The sequence below is a fragment of the Marmota marmota genome, unplaced genomic scaffold (assembly GCF_001458135.2).
Source record: "Marmota marmota marmota unplaced genomic scaffold, marMar, whole genome shotgun sequence".
Classification (NCBI taxonomy): Eukaryota; Metazoa; Chordata; class Mammalia; order Rodentia; family Sciuridae; genus Marmota; species Marmota marmota.
In genome coordinates this window covers 643889-670613 of record NW_025999862.1, presented here as the reverse complement: position 1 = coordinate 670613, position 26725 = coordinate 643889, and the positions used below count along the sequence as shown (strand labels likewise).

The 26725-nt window shown below is 42.4% G+C and overlaps 1 protein-coding gene across 1 annotated transcript; it reads left to right on the top strand.

Moving 5' to 3' along the window:
- Positions 1–8: 8 nt before the first annotated feature.
- Positions 9–25703, top strand: Oit3 (oncoprotein induced transcript 3). Its single transcript, XM_015500508.2, has 9 exons — positions 9–287; positions 4076–4450; positions 5722–5829; positions 10059–10181; positions 14051–14173; positions 15465–15625; positions 16918–17333; positions 22780–22879; positions 24732–25703. Exons 1-9 carry the CDS (start codon positions 227–229, stop codon positions 24903–24905), a joined length of 1641 nt encoding a protein of 546 aa, XP_015355994.1. The 5' UTR covers positions 9–226; the 3' UTR covers positions 24906–25703.
- The last annotated feature ends 1022 nt before the right edge of the window (positions 25704–26725 follow it).

Here is a 26725-nt window from a genome sequence, read left to right as displayed (position 1 = left end):
CGTAAAGCAGTGCTTCAATCTGGGGTCAAGGCCAGAGCAATGGACACCTTATCCCAGTTATCCTCATCCTCTTCCTCCGATAAGGCCCCAGCCCATACTGTGATAGTCTTTCTTCAGAAGAACTTAGAAGTCTTTAAAAGAAAAAAAAATGTGATTGAAAAGGGGCCAAAGGAAAACTGGTAGGAAGAGGACTTTCCAGTCTGTTTCTGGCCCTCCATCCAGAAAGATGCCTCAGGTCCTGCTGTTCACCTGCCTCTTCATCACAGTCATCCCTCTGTGGACCCTGGGTGAGTTTGGTGTCAAGAAGTTGGCACAATGTACTTTTCGTTGTTGCAATTTGCTATTGTGTACAGGTTGTTAAGAACTAGATTCCAGCACCTCAAATACTGTTTCTAGAATCATGTCAGAAAAGTCACTCATAATCTGTGAAAATTTACTTTCAGAGACTTTCTGTTACATGTTCCATTAGCCTCTTACCTGGGCACCCAGAATTCTCATGGGCCTGTGGTCTCCAATACTTCTCCATGAACTAATTATTTATTGGCATGTATGTAAGAGGAATTATAACCTCTGTTTTCTAGGCACTTTTATAGTTCTAACTTGAAGAGTAAAAAAATGATTTTTAGATTTGAGAATAGAATTTTCCTTTAATGAATGCAAGAGACTGAATGCTCTGTTCTTTGAAGGGCACAGATCTGATAAGACAAACTCATTAGTCCTGACCTTTGAAAATACATAGGACTTTTTGCACAGACTAAGCACCTCTTAAAACTGCTTCTGTCCTCAGACTTGGCCCCAAATTAGCCAGCTAGGCAAGGGAAAGTCTCAGTTCCAGCTACTGACAGATTTCTCCCTTATTTCTTTCTCCAATAACATGAGTTCTAACTGGAAGAGAGGGCAGGAGGTGGGATGGAGAGAACCAACCTCCTTGGCACTCTTGTGTAGCTCAGTATTCCACAATGGTTTATTTCTTTGAGGCCACTTGTGCCTTGCCCTGGCATCTTTAAGGATACACATTAAAATCTAGATTTGAACAAGTTAGCAAGGCCCTAAGCAACTTAGTGGACCCTGTTTCAAAATAAAAAACTAAAAAGGGCTGGGTGTGTGGCTCATGGTTAAGCAACCCTGGGATGGATATCTAGTTTAAAAAACAAAACAAAACAAAAAACTATGTTTGAGGCATGAAACTGAAATTAGTGTAGTATCCTGGATGGGATCCTGAACAGGGAAAGATGTAGGTAGAAAATAAGGAAATCTGGGGAAAAAAATATATGGACTGGAGTTAATAACGGGTTCTCAGTGATTCATTAATAGCGAAAAAGGCACCACACCACGTGAGTGTGTTGTGTATGTGTGATGGAAACTGGCTGCAGAGTATATGGGAACTCTTCTCACTTATTCTGTAAATCCAAAAATGTCCCTCCGAATAGACTTGAGCTCGCTGTCGTTAAACACGGGGTCTGCTGTCAATAACTGGCCAGGAGTTGCTCAGCCCTAAAGGGCGCCACGCAGCAACTCCCAATTTCCTTCCCCCCTCCTGGTTTACCCTCCCTCTGGCACCTCCCCTGTCCTCCCCTCATCCCCACACCCTTTCCAGACCCCGACCCTCACCCCAGCGCTTCTAGGATGTCGGACTCAATGCCAGAAGCCAAGTGTAGGGGGGACCTTTGGGGCTGCAGGGGCCGCTTTTCCTAGAGACCCGGGGAAGAGGCCAGGCTGGAAAGGACAGGGGAGGGGGAGGGGAGGCTGCAGGGGACGGGTGGGGACTGGGAGGGAGGGAGAAGGACGTTGGGCCAGGGCTTCCGGACCTATGGTGAGAGGGGGACGCTTTCGGCCTGGCTGCCTGGGTAGCACACCCCGGGCCCCGCCTGCCNGAGAAGCGCGAGGAGGCGGGGGCTGCCTGGAGCCCGACCCCCGCGCGGGAGGCAGCCCCGGGCTGTCCATCAGGAGGCCTCGCGCTGAGGAGTCTGCACCCCATTGAGGATCAGTATGCAAAATACCGAATTCTGACCCCGAAATCAGGCTGAAAACTCGAAAAAAAAAATTGAGGGATTTAACACCAGCGGCCAGATTATTAAAGGACTGAGTTATTGTCTTCAAAGGGGATGGAAACGTTTATGTTAGAAAGTGTGGCTGGGCGCAGTGGCCCTCGCCCGTGATCGCCGTCACTCTGGAGGCTGAGACGAAGGCAGCCTCAGCAATTTAGCGAGGCCCTGTCTCAAAATAAAAAAGGTCTGGGGATGCAGCACAGTGGTAAGGGGCCCCTGCTCTCAATCCCCAGGGGGGAAAAAAAACCCACGCGTGAGATAAATAAATAGATATTATTTTATAGAAGATAGTGGGTAAATTTCTTTTCATGCCACAATTACCCTACCACAGGAAAGGAAGTGCACTTTTAGCAGCTCAGGAAATCACAGTTCACTTTAAGGGAAAACTTTATAAATCATGGAATAGTCATTATGAGAATTTCTGTAGAAGCCATTAAAGGTTGAGTGTCTAACCATTTCTTATAAAATTACAGCGAGGGAACTGAGTGAGATATTTCTATGAATTTGTAATCATCTATAAATTTGCTCTGGAAATCTTGCTTGGCAAGAGAGCAGGCAAAAGGAATTGAACCCAGAACCTCGTGCATGCTAGGCAAGGACTCTACCACTGAGCTACCTTCTTAGCCCACTGCTTTTTTTTTTTTTCCCTGAGTGTGTGTTGTTGTCTTTTTTTTTTTTTCCTCGTTTTAAAAGGAAGAGAATCTAAGGACATTTCTTAGCCTCCAGGGACATTAAACTAGAATCTAGGGCTCCGTTGCAATACCTCAGGGACATTTTAAAGAGAAAGTTGTTCCTGCCATCTGCAATTCTGCAAATGTGTTATTTCCAGAAAACGCAATATCCCACTTATTTTTTTTGTCCCAAACTGTCACATTATCTGTGGGAACCACTTGCCAGTACACTGTGTATTTCAGAGCAGCTGATATGTGCCGGAAGCCTTTTCCTTTTCACTGGAGTGAGCTTAGCACATTCTTTATCAAAGTCAAATTTCCACTAATGCAAAATTGTATCTATAGTCTTTTTTACACATGGCCATCCAATTTTTTTTTTTTAATTTCCAAAGAACACTGCGATACAGCCTCTCCTTGCTGGATAGCTGAGCTGAAATGTGCTTTCCCATAACTGTTTGTTATTGTAATAAAATACCTAATTCCTCTTCCATAAGACAGTTCCAGATTTTTAAAAACTGATGTTTCTTCAATCTTCTTTTTTCCCCCACACTGTAGTTCCCAGCTTCTTCTCCAGGCTCTCTTCTAGAACTGGTCAACTTCCTCTGGACAAATTAGTCAAATTAGTCAATTAATTAAAAAAAAAATCCTCCAGATGTGAACACAGTGCTCAAAATATGGTCTTACCATGGCAAAGTTCACTGAGTAGAATTCTACCCTCCCCTATCTGAACGGTTATCCTTCCATCAAATGATGATTCTGGATAAAAAGCATACTTGGCGCCTGCCGCCTGCCGGTGGCGCTCACCTGTAATCCCAGCAACTCAGGAGGCTGAGCAGGAGGACTGGGAGTTCAAAACCAGCCTCAGCAACAGCAAGGCACTTAGCAACTCAGTGAGACCCTGTCTTAAATAAAATGCAAAATAGGGCTGGGGATGTGGCTCAGTGGTCGAGTGCCCCTGAGTTCAAAGCCCAGTACTAACTCCCCCTGCAAAAAGCATAGTTTGACCTAACACTCACATAGTTTTGAAATAATGTTGCAAATCTATAAATGTGTGAAGCATTTTTAAATCAAGTTGAGGAATCATAAATAGTTACTTTGGGGGACTTCAGACAATTTTTTTTCTTGAATTCAAAAAAAGTCAAAATGTGAATCCATGGGGCTGGGGTTGTGGCTCAGTGGCAGAGCGCTTGCCTGGCACATGTGAGGCACTGGGTTCAATTCTCAGCATCACATGTAAATGAATAAATGAACAAATGTATTTTTTTTTTAAATGTGAGTCCAGTAAGGTGGACTTGGGCAGTTGGGACTATTCTGAAACATCACTAGGTGGCTCTGAGGTGCCCTTTTCCTTCCCAGCCCTAGATCCTTGTTCCGCTTACATCAGTTTGAATGAGCCCTGGAGGAACACAGACCACGAGCTTGATGAGTCTCAAGGACCACCTTTGTGTGACAACCACGTGGATGGGGAGTGGTACCGCTTCACGGGCATGGCAGGGGATGCCATGCCCACCTTCTGCATACCAGAAAACCACTGTGGGACCCACGCGCCTGTCTGGCTCAATGGGAGCCACCCCCTAGAAGGCGACGGCATTGTGCAACGCCAGGCCTGCGCCAGCTTCAAAGAGAACTGCTGCCTGTGGAACACCACGGTGGAGGTCAAGGCTTGCTCCGGAGGCTACTTTGTGTACCGTCTGGCCAAGCCCAGCGTCTGCTTCCATGTCTACTGTGGGCGTGAGTACTGCCCGGCTGCTTTTTCCTCCCCAACAAGGCCAAAGTGGAGTCAGAGAGGAAGGTGCCACAGGAAATCCAGTCATGTGACAGCAGTGTCCGAAAGTCTGAACAATGGCTGATCTGAGACCAAAGATACCTCCATATTGTGACCTTCCTTCCCTCCCCTTCCTTTAGAGATGGGGACTCGCTAAGTATCCAGACTGGTCTCAAATTTATAGTCCTCCTGCCTCAGCCTCCTGAGTCACTGGGATTATAGGAATGAACATGCCGCCAAGCCTGGCCCAGATTGTGATGTTTGAGATCTATTCCTAGAATTTCTGAAAAATTCCTGAAAGAAATAGGAAGGGAAAGAAACCATGATTTTGAACAGTTCTGGTTCATTTTGTCTTTATTCCCTTCAAACAAAACATTAGAAAATGAAGTGTTGATTTAGGTCATTGAAATGGTGGACTTCTGACCTTTCTGAGTATGGAGGACCCTTTTAAAGGTGTCTGTGTAGGTCGGCTGATCAATCAACAGATAGATGTTCAGACCTCCATACGGCAGCATTGTACTTAGCATCCGTTGATTTGTTAAAATGATATATAATGGGAAGAAGCCCCTTGAGGTCAGTAATATTTTTAAGTGAATTTCTGTCTTATTAATACCACCCAAATCTTTGTACCTTTTAAAAATTTGCTGTGTTGGGGGATGGAACCAGGGGCTTTGCACATGCTAGGCAAACACTCTACCACTGAGCTACACTCCAGCCCCATATAAGTTTTTAAAAGTACAGAGTAGGACTTAATATTTACTTGGTCTATAACTCATGCTCGGTGGCATTTTAGATTTGCAGAAAACCTGTGACCACCCACAGGCCTGACTGAATTGGGAGTCATTGATCTAAATGACGGAAGTGCCATGAGCACTCTTTCCTTTGAGTTATGAAAACCCTGAGCCAGGAGAACTTCCTTGATGGTGGTTGGGAACTTGTGCCCATGGCTGCTTCCTGACTCCTTCCAGAGTGAGCATGCTCTGGTGGTAGCACACGCCTGTAATCCCAGCAGCTCAGGAGGCTGAGGCAGGAGGATTGCAAGTTCAAAGCCAGCCTCAGCAACTTAGGGAGGACCTAAAGCAACTTAGAGAGACCCTGTCTCTAAATAAAAGATAAAAAAGGACTGGGGATGTGGCTCAGTGGTAAAACACCCCTGGGTTCAATGTCCAGTACAAAGAGAAAGAGAGAGTACGCTCCAGTCCTCACCTCTCACAAGGGTGATTTTATCCTTCCATAGATTTTTATGACATCTGTGATGAGGATTGCCATGGCAGCTGCTTGGACACCAGCGAGTGCACGTGCTCCCCTGGAACCGTGCTGGGCCCTGATGGCCAGACGTGTTTTGGTAAGAAACTATCAGGAGGGAGAAACAGGATGTTGGGATTGAAGGGGTCAATCAAAATCTCTCCCTGCCCCAGAGCTCCATCATTTTCCCAGTGTGTCTCTGGTGTTTGCCTTTCTAGCTCAGGACTAAAGCTCAAGTCAAATTTATGCTGTGATTAGCAACAGTTTGGAATTCAGCTGCTATAGTAGCCCCTAGCCCCTGTGGCTATGTGGGACCTGAAATGTGGCTGGTGTGACTGAGATGGGAATTATAGTTTTATTTTAATTTAAAAACTTATGCTTGGTTTAGTCATTGGAAAACCAAAAGTGTCTGGGATAACTTGAGTAACTTTTATCTGTATTTACTAACTATAAATACAGATTAAATATTTCTGATGAAAATTTGGCATCCAAATGGAAATATGCTATAAATTCATTTCAAAGTGTGTTCCAAAAAAACTTGTATTATTTTCTTATGCTTCCAGGGTTTCTTCAGGCAGATATAAAAATACAAATAAATATGTTTGTTTTAGCCTAGCATACATATCTCATCTTTTTTTTTAAGTTGGACACAATGCCTTTATTTAATTTATTTATTTTTATGTGGTGCTGAGAATCAAACCCAGCACCTCACACATGATAGACGGGTGCTCTACCGCTGAGCCACAACCCCAGCCCACACATCTTAAATGTAACAATGTGTCTGGGACATCTTTGCCCATCAAAGTCCCAAGTGCCTACCTGGGGCCTGTAGGCTGCAGAAAGATCATGAATCATCTAAATAATAGGCAGAGTTTGGGGCTCATGTGTACATGTCAATTTTAGTTTTTATTTAGTTTCCAGTTAACAAAACTTATTTAGTTTCCATAACAAAATTTGTTATCACATTTTTAGTTTAATTTTTAAAAATTTGTTTTAAATGTAATTACTTATTTTAAATTAGATAATTTTGCCAGTTGCAGTGGCGCGTGCCTATAAACCCAGCGGCTTGGGAAGCTGAGGCAGGAGGATCATGAGTTCAAAGCCAGCCTCAGCAAAAGTGAGGCACTAAGCAATTCAGTGAGACACTGTCTCTAAATAAAATACAAAACAGGACTGGGGACATGGCTCAGGGGCTAAGTGTCCCTGAGTTCAATCCTTGATACCCAACAATGAAAAAATAAATAAATAATATAACATAACATAATTTTTTCAGGCAGAGAGAAGACTATAAGAAAATAATATAGGGGGCTGGGGATGTGGCTCAAGCGGTAGGGCGCTTGCCTGGCATGCGTGCAGCCCAGGTTCGATCCTCAGCACCACATACAAACAAAGATGTTGTGTCCACTGAAAACTAAAAAATAATATTAAAAAATTCTTTCTCTCTCTCTCTCTCTCTCTAAAAAAAAAAAAGAAAATAATCTAACAGACACACCCATACCCAGACTTAAATATTGCTTCCTTTTTTAAAAAAATATAAGTATAATTTTGCACATGGAAGCCATGCACTCTGTCCCAGTTCCTCCTCAGCCCTGGCCCTCCAGGGAAAATCAATGTTTTGAAGTCAGCATGGGTTCTTCTGGCCCCAGTTTTTGAGGCTTTCATCCTTTATGCTTGTATCCACAATGCTGTACTGGATAGGATTGCTTTGTGTTCCTATGAGAACCCTGCCTTGTGCCCTAGGGGAGATTTTCTCTGGGGTGCACCTTAGGAAGAGATTCATGGTACACAGAGTAACTGGCTGTAATTAACAATCAACCCCAAGTGACAATGGCCTACATAAGTAGAAATTTAGTTTTCCCTCATATTAAAAAAATCAGTCCCTAGGGCTGGGGCTGGGGCTTAGCACTTGCCTGGCATGTGTGAGGCACTGGGTTTGATTCTCAGCACCACGTAAAATAAATAAAGGAGTATCAGAAATTTTTAAAAATTTTTTTAAAAAAAATCAGTCCCAAGATAAGTGTTCCAGGCTTGGAACAGAGGCCTCTAAGGAGACCAAGCCCAAGTGTGGCCACATCCATACCCAGGGAAGCTGCTGGCCTCTGCCCACAGGCAGTACAATGAAGGTGGAAAAGAGGAGGTCCTCTTAAGATTTTCCTCTTCTGACCGTATGTTTCACTTCTACAACTTTTATGTGTTGATTTGTCTTTATAACATCTATTTTGGTTACTATCCTTTTCTTTTATCTTTGGACATTTAAAAAAAAAAATACTTGTGCCGTGCATGGTGGTGCTTGCCTGTAATTCCAGCGGCTTAGTTCAGGAGGCTGAGGTAGGAGGATCTCAAGTTCAAGGTCAGCCTCAGCAATTAAGCAAGGCCCTAAGCAATGCAACAAGACCCCATCTCTAATAAAATACAAAAAGGGGCTGGAAATATGGCTCAGTGGTTAAGTGCCCTTGAGTTCAGTCCCTGGTACAAAAAAAAAAAAAAAAAAACTTGTATCATAGGTTTCTGGATTACTCTGTTATCTCTGGTTAAAAGTTTCCTGTTATTATTTATTTACTTACTTATTTATTTTTGTACTGGGAATTGAACTCAAGGGCTCTTTACCACTGAGCCACACCCCCAGCCCTTTTTATTTTTTATTGTATTTTAGGGTCTGGCTAAGTTGTTGAAGGCCTCACTAAATTGCTGAGGCTGGTCTCAGACTTGCAGTCTTCCTGCCTTAGCCTCCCAACTCACTGGGATTACAGGTGTGTGCCACCACACCCAGCAAAGCATCCTGTTATCTTGCCTATTTTTTTTTTCATGGTATATCATTCGTAGTATTTTATGGCAAACCCATATTCTGTTGTAATTATTCTTTGGTGGCTCTCAACTCTCCTCCCCTGGTTTGAGGAAGTCTACTACAGAGCAGTTTTTCATGTGCCCTGTCAGGCATCACAGAAGCTTTACCAGTCCAGGCCAGGCCAAAGCTTACATCAGTCTCTTGACTTCAAGATCCTCACAGCATGTGGGAAGTATAAATCCATTCTTCAAAAATAGCAGAGCACTGACTTTGGGTTTCCATTGTTTGTGAAGAATTTTTCTCCCTTAAAGCCTCGGGCAAAGAATCTCCTTATTGCTTCTCTTAGCTACTTGGCAAAGTTCTTCTACCTTTGATTTCATTGAGAGATGTTATTAATCCATTTTCTGTTTCTGTGAGGAGATACCCAAAGCTGGGTAACTTACAAAGAAAAGAGGTTTATTTAGCTCACAGTTCTGGAGGTTCAGGGCATGGTGCTGGCATTGGCCCAGTTCTGGGGAAGGCCTCATGGCAAATGGCATCATGGCAGGAACATGTGCAAGAGGGAGAAATCACATGGCAAGACAAGAAGCCAGGGAGCAACTGGGGTCCCATAGGAACCACATTAATCCCTTCCAAGGACAGTGCCCCAGTGACCTAATAATCTCCCACTAGGCCCTGCCTCTTAACCTTGGCACACCAGGAACCAAGCTTCCAACACGCCTTTGAGTCGATACCCTTAAACCACACTCAAACCCTAGCAAGGGGATACCTTTTCTGAGGTCCTGGACTTAGCAGCATTTCAGTTTCAGCTCATCTCCTTTCCTGGGCCAAGGCCATGCCTCCTGTTACTTAGAGAGTATTTACACCCCAGTCCCTGACTTCTGTCCTGCATCCAGGTCTGTTATTCCTGGGGGCCATGCAAAAGCTTCCTGTCTTAGAAGAAGGAAGAGGTAGGTATTTGTTACCAGTGGAACTTTTTCTTTGGTGTGTGGTAAAAGTCAATATCTTTCACTGGAATCTTTGAGAGGTTAACGATCATTGCTCAAGTATAATGTAAGACTTTTCCAATTTTAAAGATAGATTTGGAGGGCAGTTCTGATCAAGTTGCAACAGAAGACTGTCTCACAAAATATTCTATAGGATGTTTTCTTCTGCACTGATTTAAAGCACAATTTCATGATTTAAAACACAAATAGATTTATAAGTTTGTGTTTATTTAGCAACTTTTCAGGAACTCATGGGAAAAAGTGAGATATACCAACACAAATAGTAGGTGTGTCCAGGACACAATAGCCTCTTCATTTCCCCATAGTTTTTCCATTATGAGGAAGAAGTTGGCGGGTGGTAATTAGACACCTTCCCCTCAGCAGAGGACAGATGAAAGAAGGACTTGGTTGGGGAGACCAGGTTGATAGAGGTGATGAGGGAGGACCACAGTGGTGGGGTTGTGCACCTGACATGATGGTTCTGGAGATTCTGTCAGGAGCTGGGGATCAGATCACAGAGCCCAGCAGCGTGCAAATGGTGCGGTTTCTATTCCACAGATGAAAATGAATGCGAGCACAACAATGGTGGCTGCAGCGAGATCTGCGTGAACCTCAAAAACTCCTATCGCTGTGAGTGTGGGACTGGCCGCGTGCTAAGAAAGGACGGCAAGACTTGCGAAGGTGAGAGTGGGTGAGGACAGGGCCCTGGGAGCCGCTGGCTTATTCCGTGACACTCTGGGAACATGCCTTAACCTTAGAGGAGAGAAACCCTTTGGCCGTGTGCAGAACTGACCAAAAAGGCTCCTTACCATGGGGGATGCCGACGCTGTGGACAGAATCCAGTGATGGTTTTTACTCCAGGATTTGACAGGAGGGAATTTTGCAAGGAAGCTACGTTTTTACCGGGGAAACAAAAATAAGGTATTTCATGTTTCTCAAACTTGAATGTGCCCATGAATTGCAGAGGATTTTGCTCAAGTGTGATTCAGTAGGTCTGGGATCAGGTCATGATATTGCAATTCTGAATAACTTCTAGGTGACACCTGTGCTTCTGGTCCAAGGAGCACACGTGGAGTAGCAAACCAGTGGAGGCGAGGAGCATGAGAAAGGGCTCATAGGCTGCTTCTCAGCCTTCCCTGCTGCTGAGAACCCGCCAGCCCCCAGCAGGCCTCCTCCTGCAGGGCTGGGATGGGGCCTGGGAGTTCCCGCTAACAGATTCCACAGGTGATCCTTACTGTCTTGGAATTCAGAAAACTGGCTACGTGAAGCCATTTCCCTCCTGTATGCTTTGGTTTTACTGGAGATTAATATGACTTTTGGAAATAAATAAAACGACCTAATTTCAACAGCAGAGATGCTATGTACAGGTTATATGACAAAGTAAAAAAATCCTAATAATGCATATCAAAAAATTGGAATGAGAATTATCTATTATTTCTTATATTGAAAATAATTATACATATTTATGGGATGCTGTGTGATATTTTGACAATCTGTTGTTATGTGAGACTTACATACTTCCCTTCTCGAAGGCACATTTACTTTTGTAAATGATCACAGCTAAAATTTCATTACTTCTGCTTTCATAAATCTGAATTCTCAAGACACTGTTAGCAGAGAGTATGGATGGGGCAATAAATGGCTTAGTTGTTATTATTTACAGAGGATATATGACTTGTCCCAAGAATAATTGAACTTGTAGATTAATAGAGCTGTGGTACTGCTTACAAGAATTCACTTCATTCTTGCTACATTCAAAACAACAAAATACTAACCCAGAAGAAAAAATTATGGCTAGTGCCCAAAATGTATTTCATGCAACAAAGTTTACTTATTAACTAAGGGAATATAATTGAAATATTAAACTGCTATCCCTTTTAACAAGACTAAATGTACTTAAAATTTTATTGAGGAAGGATAATGTCCTAAATTCTCCCTAAATCTTAATTATTTTATGCCATATTTTGTCTATATTTGAATATTCATGAAGTGGTCCATGAGGAACATCTGTAATTATTCATGAGCACTTTATTGGAACTATACAGTTAATCTTCAATAATCCTAAAACCTAATAACCATAACTGAAAAATATTTTAGCAAAAGATAAAAATTATTTATGAGTCACACTTCAGAATTAATATGCCAATTTGTAACCCTTACATTTTAGTGATAGTCTAAATATTTGCTTCCTTAGTGGGACTATTAAATAATTTTACAACAATGAACAGCCCTTTTAAGTTTTAAAATAATTCTGATTTTTTTTATTGTAAAAGTGTAGGAAAAATATGGAGGAGTAAAAGGGAGATAATTAAAATGATCTACAACTCCCCTTGCTAGATATGCCTGTTTTAAACACTTTGGTATATCTTCTTGAGAGATTTAAATCCTTTAAGGCAATTCAGATTTTCAGTTTATTTTTTGCTTTGCATTTTTAGGCCTGAAAGTATCCCAAGTGAACATTTTAGGGTGACCCCCTTCGTCTTACAAATATTGAAATTACAACTTAGAGAAATAAAATGATTTAAGAAAGGTAATTTGGTCAGTGGTAGAGCACTTGCCTAGCATTTATGAGGCCTTGAGTTCAGTCTCCAGTATAAATAAAACATTAGAAGTTGTCTAAAAATAGGAAAAAGGACATTTTTGGGGGGAAAAAGTTTCTACTAATGTTGATTTTCATATCTTGTAACATATTTTATGCTTTCTTCCACACTGTTACATAAAATTTCAGCTATTTCAAAAGACCATAAACAGTGCTTATATTCTTTTAAAATATGCAGATTTATAAACAGGTAAAATATGCAGATTTATAAACTTAAAATACCTTTTAAGTTTTGAAAAGATTAATTCATTGCAAATTTATTTTCTCTATACAGTTTCACAAAAATTGATTTATTCCAAGTTAATTTACTCATGTTCCAAAGAATTAATTTTTCTAAACCATCATCAAACTAATAGTTTTATTTATACCTATAAATCAGTTTACATCTTTCCCTGTGCCTCTCAGATAATTTGAAACATTTCTTTCGATTATCTTAACTTAGAACAGGGGTGAGCGATTTTTTTTCTGTAAAGACCAGATATTAAATATTTTAGACTCTAAGGACCATACACAATCAGTCAGAATTACTCAACTCTGGTCTCGTAGGGAGAAAGCTGCCATAGACAATAGGTTTGTTTTTTTTAATTGGGCATGGTTGTTTGCCAATAAAACTTTATATATAACAGCACATCACAGAATAGACTTTGACAACCCTTAACCTAGAAGATAATGTCCACAAAAGTTATTTTCCTCTAAGTTTAAAATCGCAAGGTAGTTTCTCCAGTTTTCAACTGAGCATTTTTCCTTTTTGTCTATTTCTAAAATGCAAAACATTAAAAGAGATTTTTTTAAAAACACCTCATAAGAGGAACATTGTTTTAGTCAGCTCTCTTGCTGCCGTTGACTAAAAGTCCTGACAAGAACAATTATAGGAGGAAATGTTTATTTGAGGACTCATGGTTCCAGAGGTCTCAGTCCATAGATGGCTGACTCCATTTCTTGGGGCTCGAAGTGAGGCAGAACACCATGGCAGAAGCAGATATGGCAAAGGAAGGCAGCTGGGGACATGGCACCTGGAAACAGAGAGCCAGCTCTCCTCATCAGGACAAAAGATAAGCACCAAATGCACACCCACGGTGACCTACCCCTCCAGCCACGCCCTCCCTGCCTATACTCCCTACAGTTCACCCCTGAGGGGATTAATGTACTGATTAGGTAAAGGTTCTCATAACCCAATTGTTTCACCTCTAAACTTTCTTGCATTGTCTCACACATGAGCTTTTGGGGGAATACGTCATAACTAAACCATGAGAAATATCAACATCAGTTTGGTTGAAAGGATTTAGTATATTTCCAGGACGTTTTTTTTCAGTGCTGGGAATTTCACCCAGGGCTTGTGCCTGCTAGGCAAGCACTCTGCCACTGAGACACGTCCTCAGCTTCCAGGGCTCACTTTTATAATGTAGTGTCAACCCAAGGTCCTTTACCCCCAGTGCTCTTGTCCCTAGAGATTCTAGGAGAGGGAGCATGATCCAGCCAACCCACAGCAACTCAAATCCACTTCACTGGCCTAGTTGAATTTATACCCTGTAACACCCCCAAAATTTCAAATTGGGTATATTAAATGTTACAGCAATTAAAAAAGAACTTTTGGATCTTACTTCTACAATTCATACCTTTACTGTAACCATGACTAACCATGATGTGAGAAACACATCAGACAAAACCATCTACTTTTTTTCTTGGATACTCAGGATTGAACCCATGGATTGAGTTCATTGTACATGCTGGGCAAGTGCTCTACACTGAGCTACATCCCCAATCCATAGACAAAACCAAATTGAAGGATATTCTATGAAATTCCTGGCCAGCTTAAGAGAACAGAGCTGTGGATATTGCAAGATTGCTCTTTGTAGTTATAACATTAATAAACAGGTGAGTTTCTGTCTCAGCGCCAGGCTCCTTAGAGAAGAGGATCACCTAACGTTTCCTTTCTCCGTTTCTACTGCAGACATCGAAGGATGCCATAATAACAATGGTGGCTGCAGCCATACTTGCCTTGGGTTGGAGAAGGGCTACCAGTGCGAATGTCCCCGGGGCTTGGTGCTATCTGAGGACAACCACACTTGCCAAGGTAGTACATGGGCAGGCTTGACCTCTGCTCTGACTTAGACTTCCTCCTCCTCTGGGCTCCCTCCTCAAGTGTGTCAGATTCTCATCTTTCAGGACACAGCCCTTTGAGCGGTTGTATGTCTGGGTCGTCATTCAGGAAGCTTTCTAAAAAAAAGATCTCTAGGAAAAGATTTCCCAAGAGCAGACTTTCCTTTGCTGTTTCCCTTTGATTTTTTTCTAATTTTTATGCCTAATAATACAGCTACACATTTGGAAGTTGAAGACATCAATGCAGCTCTCTTTTCTAACAGATAATAGAGTCGAAGCTGAGTTGAACACACCCCAGAGAGTAGGTTCTTCTCCCATCCACAGTTCTCTGGAACTATTATCGGAAAATTTACTTCTTAATGTCCAGAATATTAATATTTTTAATCTAGCAAATAGTTAATTAGCATCTATTTCTTATTTTTTTAATATATATTTCCCATTGTTCTGGTGCGTCTTCACATATTGGATTCTGATAATACCCATTAAGTATTTGTAGGATTTGGAGAAATAAACACAGAAATGTTGAGGAAAAGTAATCTTTTTAATATTAAGCTGAAGTGGAGTTTACAGTCAGAGTTTATGGTTTACTGAGCAATGCAGGGACAATTTGGAACCCTTCCTCAAACGCACTAATACTGTGTTTATTACCTCTGTTTTATGGGGCAATAATTAACAGTAAAATCAAAGCAGAGTCATTGTGTCATTTAAGCCTGTATCAAAGCAGTGCTTTTCTGTATTGCCAGTAAATTATGTTGGTGCTAAAAGCTAACCCTCTAGGTGTTTCATTTAATGGAGTTATGCTAGCCACATATTGAACCAAATGTTTGCTGAAATGACACTTGAATATGATATTTCCTATTTTGAGGAACAATATATTTGAGGAGCATTACTTGGCCATTACCTTGGGAGTTAAGAATCCTGGTTTTATTCACCAACTTGTTTTGAACTTCGTTGATTTCAGAGCAGGTGATGTGGACATCATTTTTTCCCAGAAACCTTCCTTACCTTTCCTCCCAATTCAGGTTTTATTTATTTATTTACCAGGTATTAAACCCAGGAGCACTTAACCACTGAGCCACCTCCCCAGCTCTTTGTTTGAGACAAATAAATGGTCTTGCTAAGTTGCTTGGGGCTTTGTTAAATTGCTGAGGCTGGCTTTGAACCTGTGATCCTCCTGTCTCTGCCTCTCAAGCCTCTGGGATTGCAGGTGTGTGCCACCGAGCCCAGCTGGGTCACGGTTTTAACAGCAGCCCTCTTTCATGCAGTCCCCGTGTTGTGCAAGTCGAGTGCCATTGAAGTGAGCGTCCCCAGGGAGCTGGTCGGTGGTCTGGAGCTCTTCCTGACCAATACCTCCTGCCGAGGAGTGTCCAATGGCACCCACGTCAACATCGTCTTCTCCCTCAAGACATGTGGCACCGTGGTCGATGTAGGTTCCCCCCTGTAGGCACTTGGGAAAATGCCAAAAGCTGGTTGGGGGGTGGTTGGCAGAGGGATACGGTAGGGCTTGTGTCATAGATGAGACATCTCCACGCAAAAGAACTGAGCCCCAAACGCCTATGTCATTCAATTAATAAACACATTATTGAACACGTGCTATGGTGCTGTCATGGTGAGAATATGGAATTAAGAGTTCTGCCATTCCTGTTCTCAAGTAGCCCTCTGTCTCCCATACATGCAGGTATTTTCCTGCGTGCATCAGCACCGGTGGCACTAGGAGGCTGGCTCTATCCCCTTTGAGCAGTCATTTTATTTGAAGAAAGTGATTAATTGAGATGATGGTTCATTTGTGATGTGGTGAATGAGTTCAAGTACCAAAGCAGGTGGAGGTAAAAGGTTTATACTTTCATCCAAATATTGCACACAGTTCTATGCCAGCAAGTCTGAGAGGCATTGAAATAAGATGCCTGTCTCATAGGAACTTGTGCAGCTGCCCTGAGATGACAACATATAAAATATAAATAAGAGATGAACTGTGAGATAGATGACAGGGACTCTAGGAGTCCCGTAAGGGAACAAGTGGGACTTGGATTAGGGTGGAAATGTGTGCAGGACTCACTCAGAAGCAGAGGACAAGAAAGAAGCTTTTAGGTGGGCACCAATGAGAAAAGTCTGAGAGAGGGGAATATTCAAGCCTGTGCCGAGGTGACCGCTCAGAGCTGCCTGTCTGGCAAGGAGTTCACACATGGTCCCGCTTTAGGCAGGTTGTGTGGATTCTTTCTGTGGATAATCAAAGTAAATGCCACCATCATGTTGGCAGCACTCTCTGGTGCATGGCAGAGAGGATGGCATTGGAGATGAAGATCTGAAAATCATCTGCACTGATGTGAGCGCCTGCACCTGGGCGTGGATGAGTCCTGCACAAGGCTGTGCCTGCAGCAGGACTGCCAGGTCCAGAATTCCTGAAAAAATAACTTGCAGATGCCACCCTTTTCTAAAATACCAGAGCTTGGAATTTGCTGAATCCACATGCATCAGGTTTTATAGGCAATGCTCCAAAGGAATGTGTGCGTTAATCAAGAAGTAGCACATAAAACTCTCAGTCAGGCTGTCTCACTAATAGGGCTATAAAAAATAAAGCCTCCAGTTCAGACAACCAAATGGTGTGTTTTGATATAAACAGATGTTTGGAGAAAGCTAATGTGAGAAGTGGGGCGGGGGGAGGACATCTCTGTAGAAATAAACAAAATCTCTTCCTCTCCTTGCCCTGGCCTGGCTCAGGTGGTGAATGACAAAATCGTGGCCAGCAACCTGGTGACAGGTCTACCCAAGCAGACCCCAGGGAGCAGTGGGGACATCATCATACGGACCAGCAAACTGCTGATCCCGGTGACCTGCGAGTTTCCCCGCCTGTACACCATCTCTGAAGGATACGTTCCCAACCTTCGGAACTCCCCCCTGGAAATCATGAGCCGGAATCACGGCATCTTCCCGTTCACCCTGGAGATCTTCAAGGACAATGAGTTTGAAGAGCCGTACCGGGAAGCTCTGCCCACCCTCAAACTTCGCGACTCCCTCTACTTTGGCATCGAGCCCCTGGTGCACGTGAGCGGCCTGGAGAGCCTGGTGGAGAGCTGCTTTGCCACCCCCACCGCCAAGGTCGACGAGATCCTCAAGTACTACCTGATCCAGGACGGGTAACTATGAGCCCCACTCTCCAGCAGTCCAGGCTATCACCAGATGTTTATTCGTTCAGGAGCCCTTTATTAACATCTTGGAGGTGAAGACATGGGAAAGAAAGGAGAGCACAAAATGATATTGGGCGCCGTGTCACACGCCTGTAATCTCAGTGGCTCGGGAGGCTGAAGCAGGAGGATCACAGGTTCAGCCAGCCTCAGTAACTTAGTGAGACCCGGTCTCAAAATAAAAATAAAAAGGGCTGGGGATGTGACTCAGTGGTAAAGTGCCCTGGGTTCAGTCCCTAATACAAAAAAAAAAAAAAAAGAAAGAAAGAAAGAAGAAAGAAAAAAGAAAAAGAAAAAACTCCAAAGTAACTAACTGGTACCATTAACCAAAACAACATGCAGAATAGCAATTTGGAAATATAAATATCGAATTTGATGGAACAAAATAGTATATTGAATAATTTTCCATTTTTAATACCTGCAGGATACCTAGGAGGGGCAGGTCAGTGGGCAGCTGGATGTGTGTATCAGGCTCAGGAACAAGGTCAAGACTAAAAGGAAGACAGGGAACAGCTCCGTTGATAGCTGGGACTGTAGGATCAGAGGAGGCTGGGTGTCTGTGAGGTGGGTGCTGAGCCTGTTGGGGTGGCTGAGATCACATGGGCAAGAGGAGGTGAAGCTGACACAGGAGCCAGGAACCTTTCCACCCAAAGTCAAAAGAAATGAAATGAAGCCCAAGAGCAAGAACACACAGGCAAGAATTTGGAGTTTTAATTCAAGGACAGGGGGAACAGCACTAAGGGAGAGAAAAATTTAGGCTGCCTGCTAACAAAGGAAGGGACCTGTCTTGGTGCCATCCTACACCTGGTCCCTGTGGTTGGTTTAAGAATTGGAGGGTGGGGGCTGGGGTTGTGGCTCAGCAGCAGAGCACTTGCCTAGCACATGCTGAGCACTGGGGTTGATCCTCAGCACCACATAAAAATAAATAAATTAAATAAATGTATTTAAAAAAAAGAAGAAGAACAGGAGGGTGAGAAAACACACTGCAATCGGGGGAGGGGGGGGAAGAGTAGGAAGAGATAGTTAGTAACAGATTATGAATTAAGGCCTGACAGTGTATCCTCCATTTTGCCCCCATTCTGGTCCTTGCCTGTCTCAAAGCAGCAAGAGTATACTCCTCTCTTAATAAGGATCCTCCTGAGGATCCTTAGTGAGTGCTGTAGGTACGTTGAGGTATCATTGAAAATCTGAATGCTAACAACTATTGCCTACTTTTCCCTGGAAAATTACAATCACACCCCAAACTCATAATGTTATCTCATGAGTTTCTTCCTCCTTCTAAATGTCATTTGGGACAAGTCTCACACGGGGTCAGGAGCTGCTGCTGCTGCCCAGCATGGGAATGGTCCAGTAAGTGCCGCACAAGTGAGCCCTGGGTTCTTCCCTGTACTATTGGCCTGCAGGCTCTTGGAAGTTTCTAGTGCTTTAGCATCTTCTCATCTCTCACCACAGCCTTCACCTGCTGCTTTCAATCCCTTGCACAGTGATTTTTCAACCCTTGGTGCTTATTAGGATCAACTAAGAAACTTATTTAAAAAAAGCAACACCCAACCCAATCACCAGGCCTCTCTCTCTCTGCTACTCCTGTTGTCTTAATTCCAGCCCTGGACCAGGAAAATGGCTTTCTACCCGCCCCTCAAAAACCTCAGCTCCACGAAGTCCCCTGGGAATCCATTGGAGAGGAAACTATGATCTCATCACAGCCCTCCTGAAAACGTTTTAATGGCTCCTTCTTACCTTTGGTGGGTAAATTTAGTTGTTTTCCAGGAGGGCTTTCAGCCTCAGATTCCTGCAGCCTTGTTGGCTCATTTTCACAACAGGGACAATTCATCATTCTGAGCAGCCTTGGGAGGTCAGTCATGGCAGGGTCTGTGATGGAGGGGATCTGTAGCCGTTTGGATTTCTTGTCATATTTAAGTGATTCCCAGAAAGTTTTAAAATGAAAGCAGAAGCATCATTTTTTTCTTTTCTCTCTCTCTCTCTCTCTCTCTCTCTCTCTCTCTCTCTCTCTTCCACACACTTAGTGCTGATTAAGGAGGACTTTTGCTCCTTTTTAATTTTTTTTAACTTCCTTAATGGAGTGTTCTTCAACTACAATGAGTGGACATGTTTAAAGACTATAGTTTGTTAGGTTCCAGCATAAACACTATGAAACCATTCCTGTAATCAACATCATGAACATTTCTCATGCCCTAAATGTTTTCTCCTGCCCCTCATATATTCTTTTAAAATTTTTTTTTAGTTGTAGATGGACACAATACCTTTATTTTATTTATTTATCTTTATGTGGTGCTGAGGATGGAACCTAGTGCCTCATATGTGCTAGGCAAGCACTCTTCCGCTGAGCCACAACCCTAACCCTCATATATACTTTTTAAGAAAGTAACAATCATTCACATACTGGGGGCCGGGGTTGTGGCTCAGTGGTAGAGCGCTTGCCTAGCATGTGCGGGGCCTTGGGTTCAATCCTCAGCACCACATAAAAGTAAATAAATAAAATAAAGTTTTTTTTTTAAAGAATGCTTTACCTTTAATAATAATAATAATAATAATATATGTGAAATTTGCTTATATATTTGTTATTTAGACTTTTTGTTTTATACAGTTCTAAGAATTTACCCTATTTATTTTTCTAACCCTTAGCAAATATAAAAGAGAATATGTGTGTGTGTGTGTGTATGTGTGTGTGTGTGTGTGTATCAAAAGAAAAGGGCAAATGTGAGAATTGAAAACCCATATGGTACGCAGGCAAATAGCACCATGATAGGGAAAAGAGGGATAGACCAGGAGGTAACCCCACTCAGCAGGGCTGCAGCCCTCAGCCTCTGACCTTGGCCTCTTCCAATTCCTGCTTCTGCCAGATGGAGTTACTGGCAATTCACACTGGCATTCCTTGTCGCCTCCTGATGTGGCACGTGCTGTTTCCTCTGCCGGGCATCTTCCCACCTTTTCTTCTATCTGATTCTTTTTGGCCCTTCAAGATTGAGCAGGGGTTTACTTCCTCCTTGAAGCCTTCCCCTCTGTGTCCCATGGTGATCTAAAAGCCCTCTTTCCCTTTCCCTTTCTTTCTTCCTCAATGCTTAGCAGAATTGGTGGTGGTGGTGGGGCATCATTAAATATTTGTTAAGAGAATTATAAATGAGCATACCAGTAATTTGGGGCTAGTTCACAAACCGAAAATAAACATAATGCACTTTACTTCTATTCATGAATTATTTGGTGATAATCATTTTAAAAATTATTCATTGCCTTTAGCTTACATTTAAATCAGGCCAGTTATCTCCTGAGGAAGAACATGTCCAATTCACTTCCCACTGATTTTAGTTGGTACACCCTCTGAGAATGCAAGACAATTTAATGCTAGTCTAAAATATAATTAGAAAGTGAATTTCAGAAAAAGAAACATTGGATTCTAAAGTCAAGTGTTGAACAACGTTTTCATAAATAACTATTTTGGCTTCTCCTATATCACTTTCTTTTAGGATATGAACTTGGAGTTGTCAGAACTGGTATTCTCTAATTATAGCAAACAATAAATCAAGAGTAGAAATTTGTCCTGGATTCTATTCTGTTATATGATATCATTTTCTCTTTTAAATAAGGATAATGATATTTAAAAAATTTTTTTAGTTGTAGATGGACACAATACCTTTATTTTATTTATTTATTTTTATGTGGTCCTGAGGATTGAACCCAGGGCCTCATATGTGAGGTGCAAGTGCTCTGCCACTGGGCCACAACCCCAGCCCAAGGATAATAGTATTTTAGATAAACAAATGGAAGACGCTGTAACACTAACAATAGTGTTACTATTGTTAACCTAGATATCTAGATACTAAGCTAGCATGGGCTTTTTTTTTTTTTTTTTTAGGTACTGGGGAGTGAACCCTGAACCACTTTACCACTGAGCTACCTCCCCAATCCTTTTTATTATTTATTTATTTTTATTTTTATTTTCAGACAGGATCTTGCTAAATTGCTCAGGGCCTCATTAAGTTACTGAGGTTGACCTTGGACTTATGATCCTCCTGCTTCAGGATTCTCTGGGATTACAGGCCTGCGCCATCATGCCTGCTGATATTACTCCTTTTTATTTTTATTTTTTGTGGTGCTAGGGATCAAACCCAATGCCTATGCATGCTAGATAAGCACTCTGCCACGGAGCTACAGCCCAGCCCCAGCATTGCTCATTTTCATGTCCCTCTGCAGCACTCAGCAGAGGGTCTTGCACAGTTAAGTGTGCAAATAATACTTACAACATAACTGGAAGAAGGTAGAAATTACCTTTACCTCAAGAAAATAAAAATGAATAGATATAAGAAACAGCAGAAACCAGATCATCTGTTTAGATCCTCTCCAACTTGGTGGAATAAAGTATCAGTAGTAATATAAGTCGAGATTCCCTATTTTCAACAACTGTATGAAATTTTTCAACAGCAGCAAAACAGTAGTTAACAATGAACTAGATCACAGTCCTTAAGCATATGGAGCTGGAACCTCATTTCATAGACTTTTGTTTCTGATACCCACTTTTTTATTGGCCTGGTATCAAACTATGAGACACCCATTAAAAGACAACTATGCCCAGGTAAAAAAGGGTCCCTTTAGCATTTAGAATGGGACAAACAACGCAAATGTGATCCTTGGCTGTAGGAGAAAGCGCTCATCTAAAGATGTGACTAAAATCATGACAGGGAGAATCCGTCATGCATCTTTTCCCCAGCTAACCCTGAGGTGAACCCTCAAGCCCTTCACCTTGAAGCTCATCATGACATTTGGAAAAAGAGGAATTAAGACAACTTGAGGTGAATGACTTCTCCCCAGTAGTTATTCCTTAAATTAAATATGTACCAGTTTTTGATGCTTGGATTGTGCCATGTTCACTTTTTTGGGAGGGGGCGTAGCAGGAATTGAACTCAGGGCCACTTGGCCACTGAGCCATATCCCCAGTCCTATTTTGTATTTTATTTAGAGACAGGGTCTCACTTTACTTTTGCTGAGGCTGGCTTTGAACTCGCGATTCTCCTGCCTCAGCCTCCTGAGCCGCTGGGATTACAGGGTGCGCCACCATGGTATCCCCTTTAGTGGTTGGTGTCTTTTTGAAATAAATGTTATGTGTGTTGCTAATACTTAAACATATTCACCCCCCAGGAAATGCAGGGGCCCATTTGTAGGCTCATCAGACGAAGGTATGGTCAGACTCACTCAGCGAGCAGGGCTGTGCCTGCCGAGGCCTCCACAGGAAGGGAATGACATTTTTCCTTCATTCTCAAAAAGCTGAGTGCAGCCCAGCCCGCTCCACCCACTTTCCTCCCCCTGGGCCAAATGTGTTGGCAGGATTGTTTTTCCAGCTCTGTGGAAATGCTCCCGTCTTACGTGCTGTCCGTGCTACTTCCAGCTGCGTCTCTGATGACTCGGTGAAGCAGTACTCATCCCGGGATCACCTCGCCAAGCACTTCCAGGTCCCCGTCTTCAAGTTTGTGGGCAAAGACCACAAGGTGAGCCGAACACTTCTATCTTGTCACCCCAGAGCTGAGCTTCCTTTTTGGTGTCCCAGTGTGTGATATTCTAAGATCCCTGAGAAAATACAGGGAAACTGGCCACCAAGAAGCTTAACACCTCCATGCATGTCACAAGTGCCTGCCCCCCTGCCCCAGTAACTGTGCTTCTTCAAAGAGAATATACTATAGGATGGTAGTTTGAGATCTGGGGAGCAGATGTGGATGAAGAAACCAGAGTGTGGTCAACTGCAGGCAAAGGAGGTGGACAGGAAACTCCAAGAGCAGATAGGGAAATGGGAAGTGAAAACAGTAGAATGCCAATTTCAAGACACCACTTTATATGTATCAAAACTATAAAAATTACAAATTAAAACACTTGGATGGTTATAAGGAGAAGTATACAGTAGCCCTACAAATTGGCACACTTTCTGGAAAGTTATCTGATAATGTATAAGTATAACCATTAAATCATCATATTCTTTTATCTAAAAATTCTAATTCTAATGGCAGTTTCTCAAAGACAAAACCAAAACAAAAGGTTTGTGGTTTGGTTGTGTTTGTAGACATCATTTTAAGGAAGGAAGGAAGTCCACAAACTAAGCTGAGGGTATATAAATTTAATTCAATATTAAGCAGTTATTAAAATGATAAAGATGAGAAAAGCAGACATGAAAAGTGTCATAGGGATTTTTATGTGCATATTGAATATGCTACATTAAATATATATATATACATATATATGTATATATACATATATATATATGTATGTATACACACACACACAGAGGGATAAAGGTTAGAAGAGTGTATACCAAAAAGGCTTTAGTGTGACAACATGGAATTTTTTTTGTCATCATTACAGTAGTTGAAGTCTTTAAGCTAAAGGAAGCCAGAGGGCCAGGTGTGGTGTTTCATGCCTATAATCCCAGCAGCTCTGGAGGCTGAGGCAGGAGGACCACAAGTTCAAGGCCAGCCTCAGCAAGGCCAGACTCTATTTCAAAATTAAAAACATAGAAAGGGCTGGAGATGTAGCTCAGTTAAATGGCACACCCCAGTATGGATGGATGGATGGATGGATGGATGGATGGATGGATAGATAGATAGATAGATAGATAGATAAAATAAAGGAAGTCAGAAGGTGCCATTCTTTCTCATGCCTCCTGTATGTGTGTCCCTGTCCTTCCTGAAGGCCTGCTGAAGTGGTGCCTAATCCTCATCCCCTCTTCCTCTGGGCAGTGAGCCTCAGGCAGCTTCTTATAGAGAAGTCTTAGGTCACCAAAGAAGCGCAGCAGCCAGTGTTTTTCCCAGACCTTGATGTGAAGAATGAGACGTTGCTTCACAAAACTCTCTTCTGCCCCAGCCAAAAACAGAAGTTACTGGTGCGGGTTTTAAATTATCCATGTGACTCAAATTCCAACTTCACACATTATCAAATATGTTAACTGGAAAAGTTTCTTATTAAGTCTCAGTAAAATAGGGATGGGGTCATGTCTAGCTCAGAGTGTCCTATTAGGACTGAGATGACATTTGTGGACATTTAGTGTTGTGTCTGGCTTCTATGGGTCCCTCACAGGGGCATCTGTTTTCTTTTTCTTTTTCTTTTTTTTTTGGGGGGGGTGGGGGGACCAGGGATTGAACTCAGGGGCATTTGACCACTGAGCCACATCCCCAGCCCTATTTTGTATTTTACTTAGAGACAGTTGCTCAGCACCTTGCCATTGCTGGGGCTGGCTTTGAACTTGCCATCCTCCTGCCTCAGCTCCCAAGCTGCTGGGACTACAGGTGTGCACCACTGAGCCTGGCAGTGGCATCTATTTTTATTTAATGAGGCTCATTATCACCTTTTCAGGAAGTGTTCCTGCACTGCCGGGTTCTTGTCTGTGGGATGCTGGATCAGCGTTCCCGTTGTGCCCAGGGTTGCCACCGGAGAGTGCGGCGTTCGGCAGAGGAAGGAGAGGACTTGGAGGGCCTGCAGAGCCATGTGCTTACTGGTGGCCCGATCAGCATCGACTGGGAGGACTAGTTGGTTGTAACACCAGAGTCCCTGATTTGAGCCACACTCCTCTCTGGAACTTCTCCCCACAACCTCTGAGAACATTCCAGAACCTTCTAGAACACCTGCGTGCTTTTAACTGGGTACTGTGCATTTACACAAACTCCCAGAATGGACTCACTAATTCTGCTTCACTAGGTTGGAAGAGGCCACAGCGCTGCTGACCAGTGTGGCCTGGGTGGGTCTTCCTAATGTAGAAAGCTAAGGACTCCACAGAGAAGGCTCTTCCATCTCCTTCGTTTCTTTCCTACAATAAAATAACTCATGTATGATGTAATAGGACCACTAAAATCAGAACCTGGGTATAATGTTTCAAGTTAGAAGCTTAAAACAAACGAGTTACTAAAGGTATGTCCTAAATACCCAAAGACTCCCTAAATAAATAAAAATAATTATACCCCGAAAACTCAATTCAAACAGAATTCAAATAGAATAGAGGATTTGGAAGCTCATCAATAAAACAGTGTGTGATAAGAATATGTTATTTAGTTTTTCTCTTGCATAATATTTTCTTTTGATGTTTTATATTGCCTTAAGTGAAATATTTTTACTTAATAAGTGTTAATAAATTTACCAACAGGCATTGAAGTGGTTCAGTAATTGAACTATAAACAAAATTAGTTTAGTACTATATGTCCTGAGAATTAGTATTCTATGCCCTTAGGTCAGTAAGACAGTAGAAAGAGGTATAAAATCATATCATACTTTTTTCTACTTTCATAGGTGCTTGATAAATTTTTTTGAAATAAACATCACAAACTGCATCAAGTCCAATTTCTTGCTTTGTCACCTAATGTTATGACTTATGTTAAGATCAAGAAAAGTGTTTCTTCTTTTTCTTTTAAAAATAGCTACAGCTGGGTGGGGCTGTTCAGTGGTAGAGTGCTTGCATAGCATGTATGAGGCACCACATATAAATAAGTAAATTAAAATAAGGTATCGTGTCCATCTACAACTAAAAAGACATTTTTTTTTAAGTAGCCACAGTGGATAATTCTTAATGGAGCTGGTAGAATTAACAAAAGGAAGCTAACGGAGTAAAATGCAGATCAGAGGCAAGCAACCTTTCCTCTCAGCGGACACTTGGTAAATGTTTTAGGTGCTCTGGGTTCTCTGTCACAAATACTGGGCTCTGTGGTCACCGTGTAAGAGCCGCTATGGACAATGCAACATGAGCATCAGCTCAGGTGAGTGTGCTATGTTCTGAACAGCTGTTAAAAAAACAAAAAAAAAAAAACAAAAAACAGGCTTTGAGCACTGTGTGGTAGCTACTCAGGAGGCTGAGGCAGGAGGATCCTAAGTTAGCCTGAGCAACTTGGTGAGATCCTGTAGCAAAATAAACATTTTAAACCATGTGGCGGGGTTGTGGTTCAGTGCTAGAGCATTTGCAATCACCTGAGGAACATTTGCAAAACGCCAGTGTGTGGGCAGTAGCGCCAGAGAGTCTTTATTGGTGTGATTTTAATCCAGTCACAGCTGGGAGCTAGCTCACTCCCGCAGGTCGGAGGGTCTTCCTCCAGCTCTATCAAGTGCAACTGAGAACTTAGCATGACTCTCACCGCACTTAATACCCGGGGATACCAACAGGGGCGGCCACTGGAGGAAGAACTGGCACCTCAGAGCCCTAATTCCAGCTGGCCTTCATCAGGTAAGCCTCTGACCCCGTCCCCTGTTTTTCTCTCTTCGGCTCCAGTGGAAATCATGGTTGTCATTGGGGAACTTACCAGTATGGGTTCTGTTCTCTTCTAAATGAAATGGAAAGATAAGTGATAATGGAATTCATTCATCTC

What these genes read in the sequence shown, in the direction of transcription:
- Oit3 (XM_015500508.2), top strand. Translation starts at nt 227, where the DNA reads ATGCCTCAGGTCCTGCTGTTCACCTGCCTCTTCATCACAGTCATCCCT. An exon ending in GGACAACCACACTTGCCAAG is followed by an intron (nt 14,174 to 15,464) that starts GTAGTACATGGG and finishes TCTTTCATGCAG; the next exon opens with TCCCCGTGTTGTGCAAGTCG. An exon ending in TTGTGGGCAAAGACCACAAG is followed by an intron (nt 22,880 to 24,731) that starts GTGAGCCGAACA and finishes TCACCTTTTCAG; the next exon opens with GAAGTGTTCCTGCACTGCCG.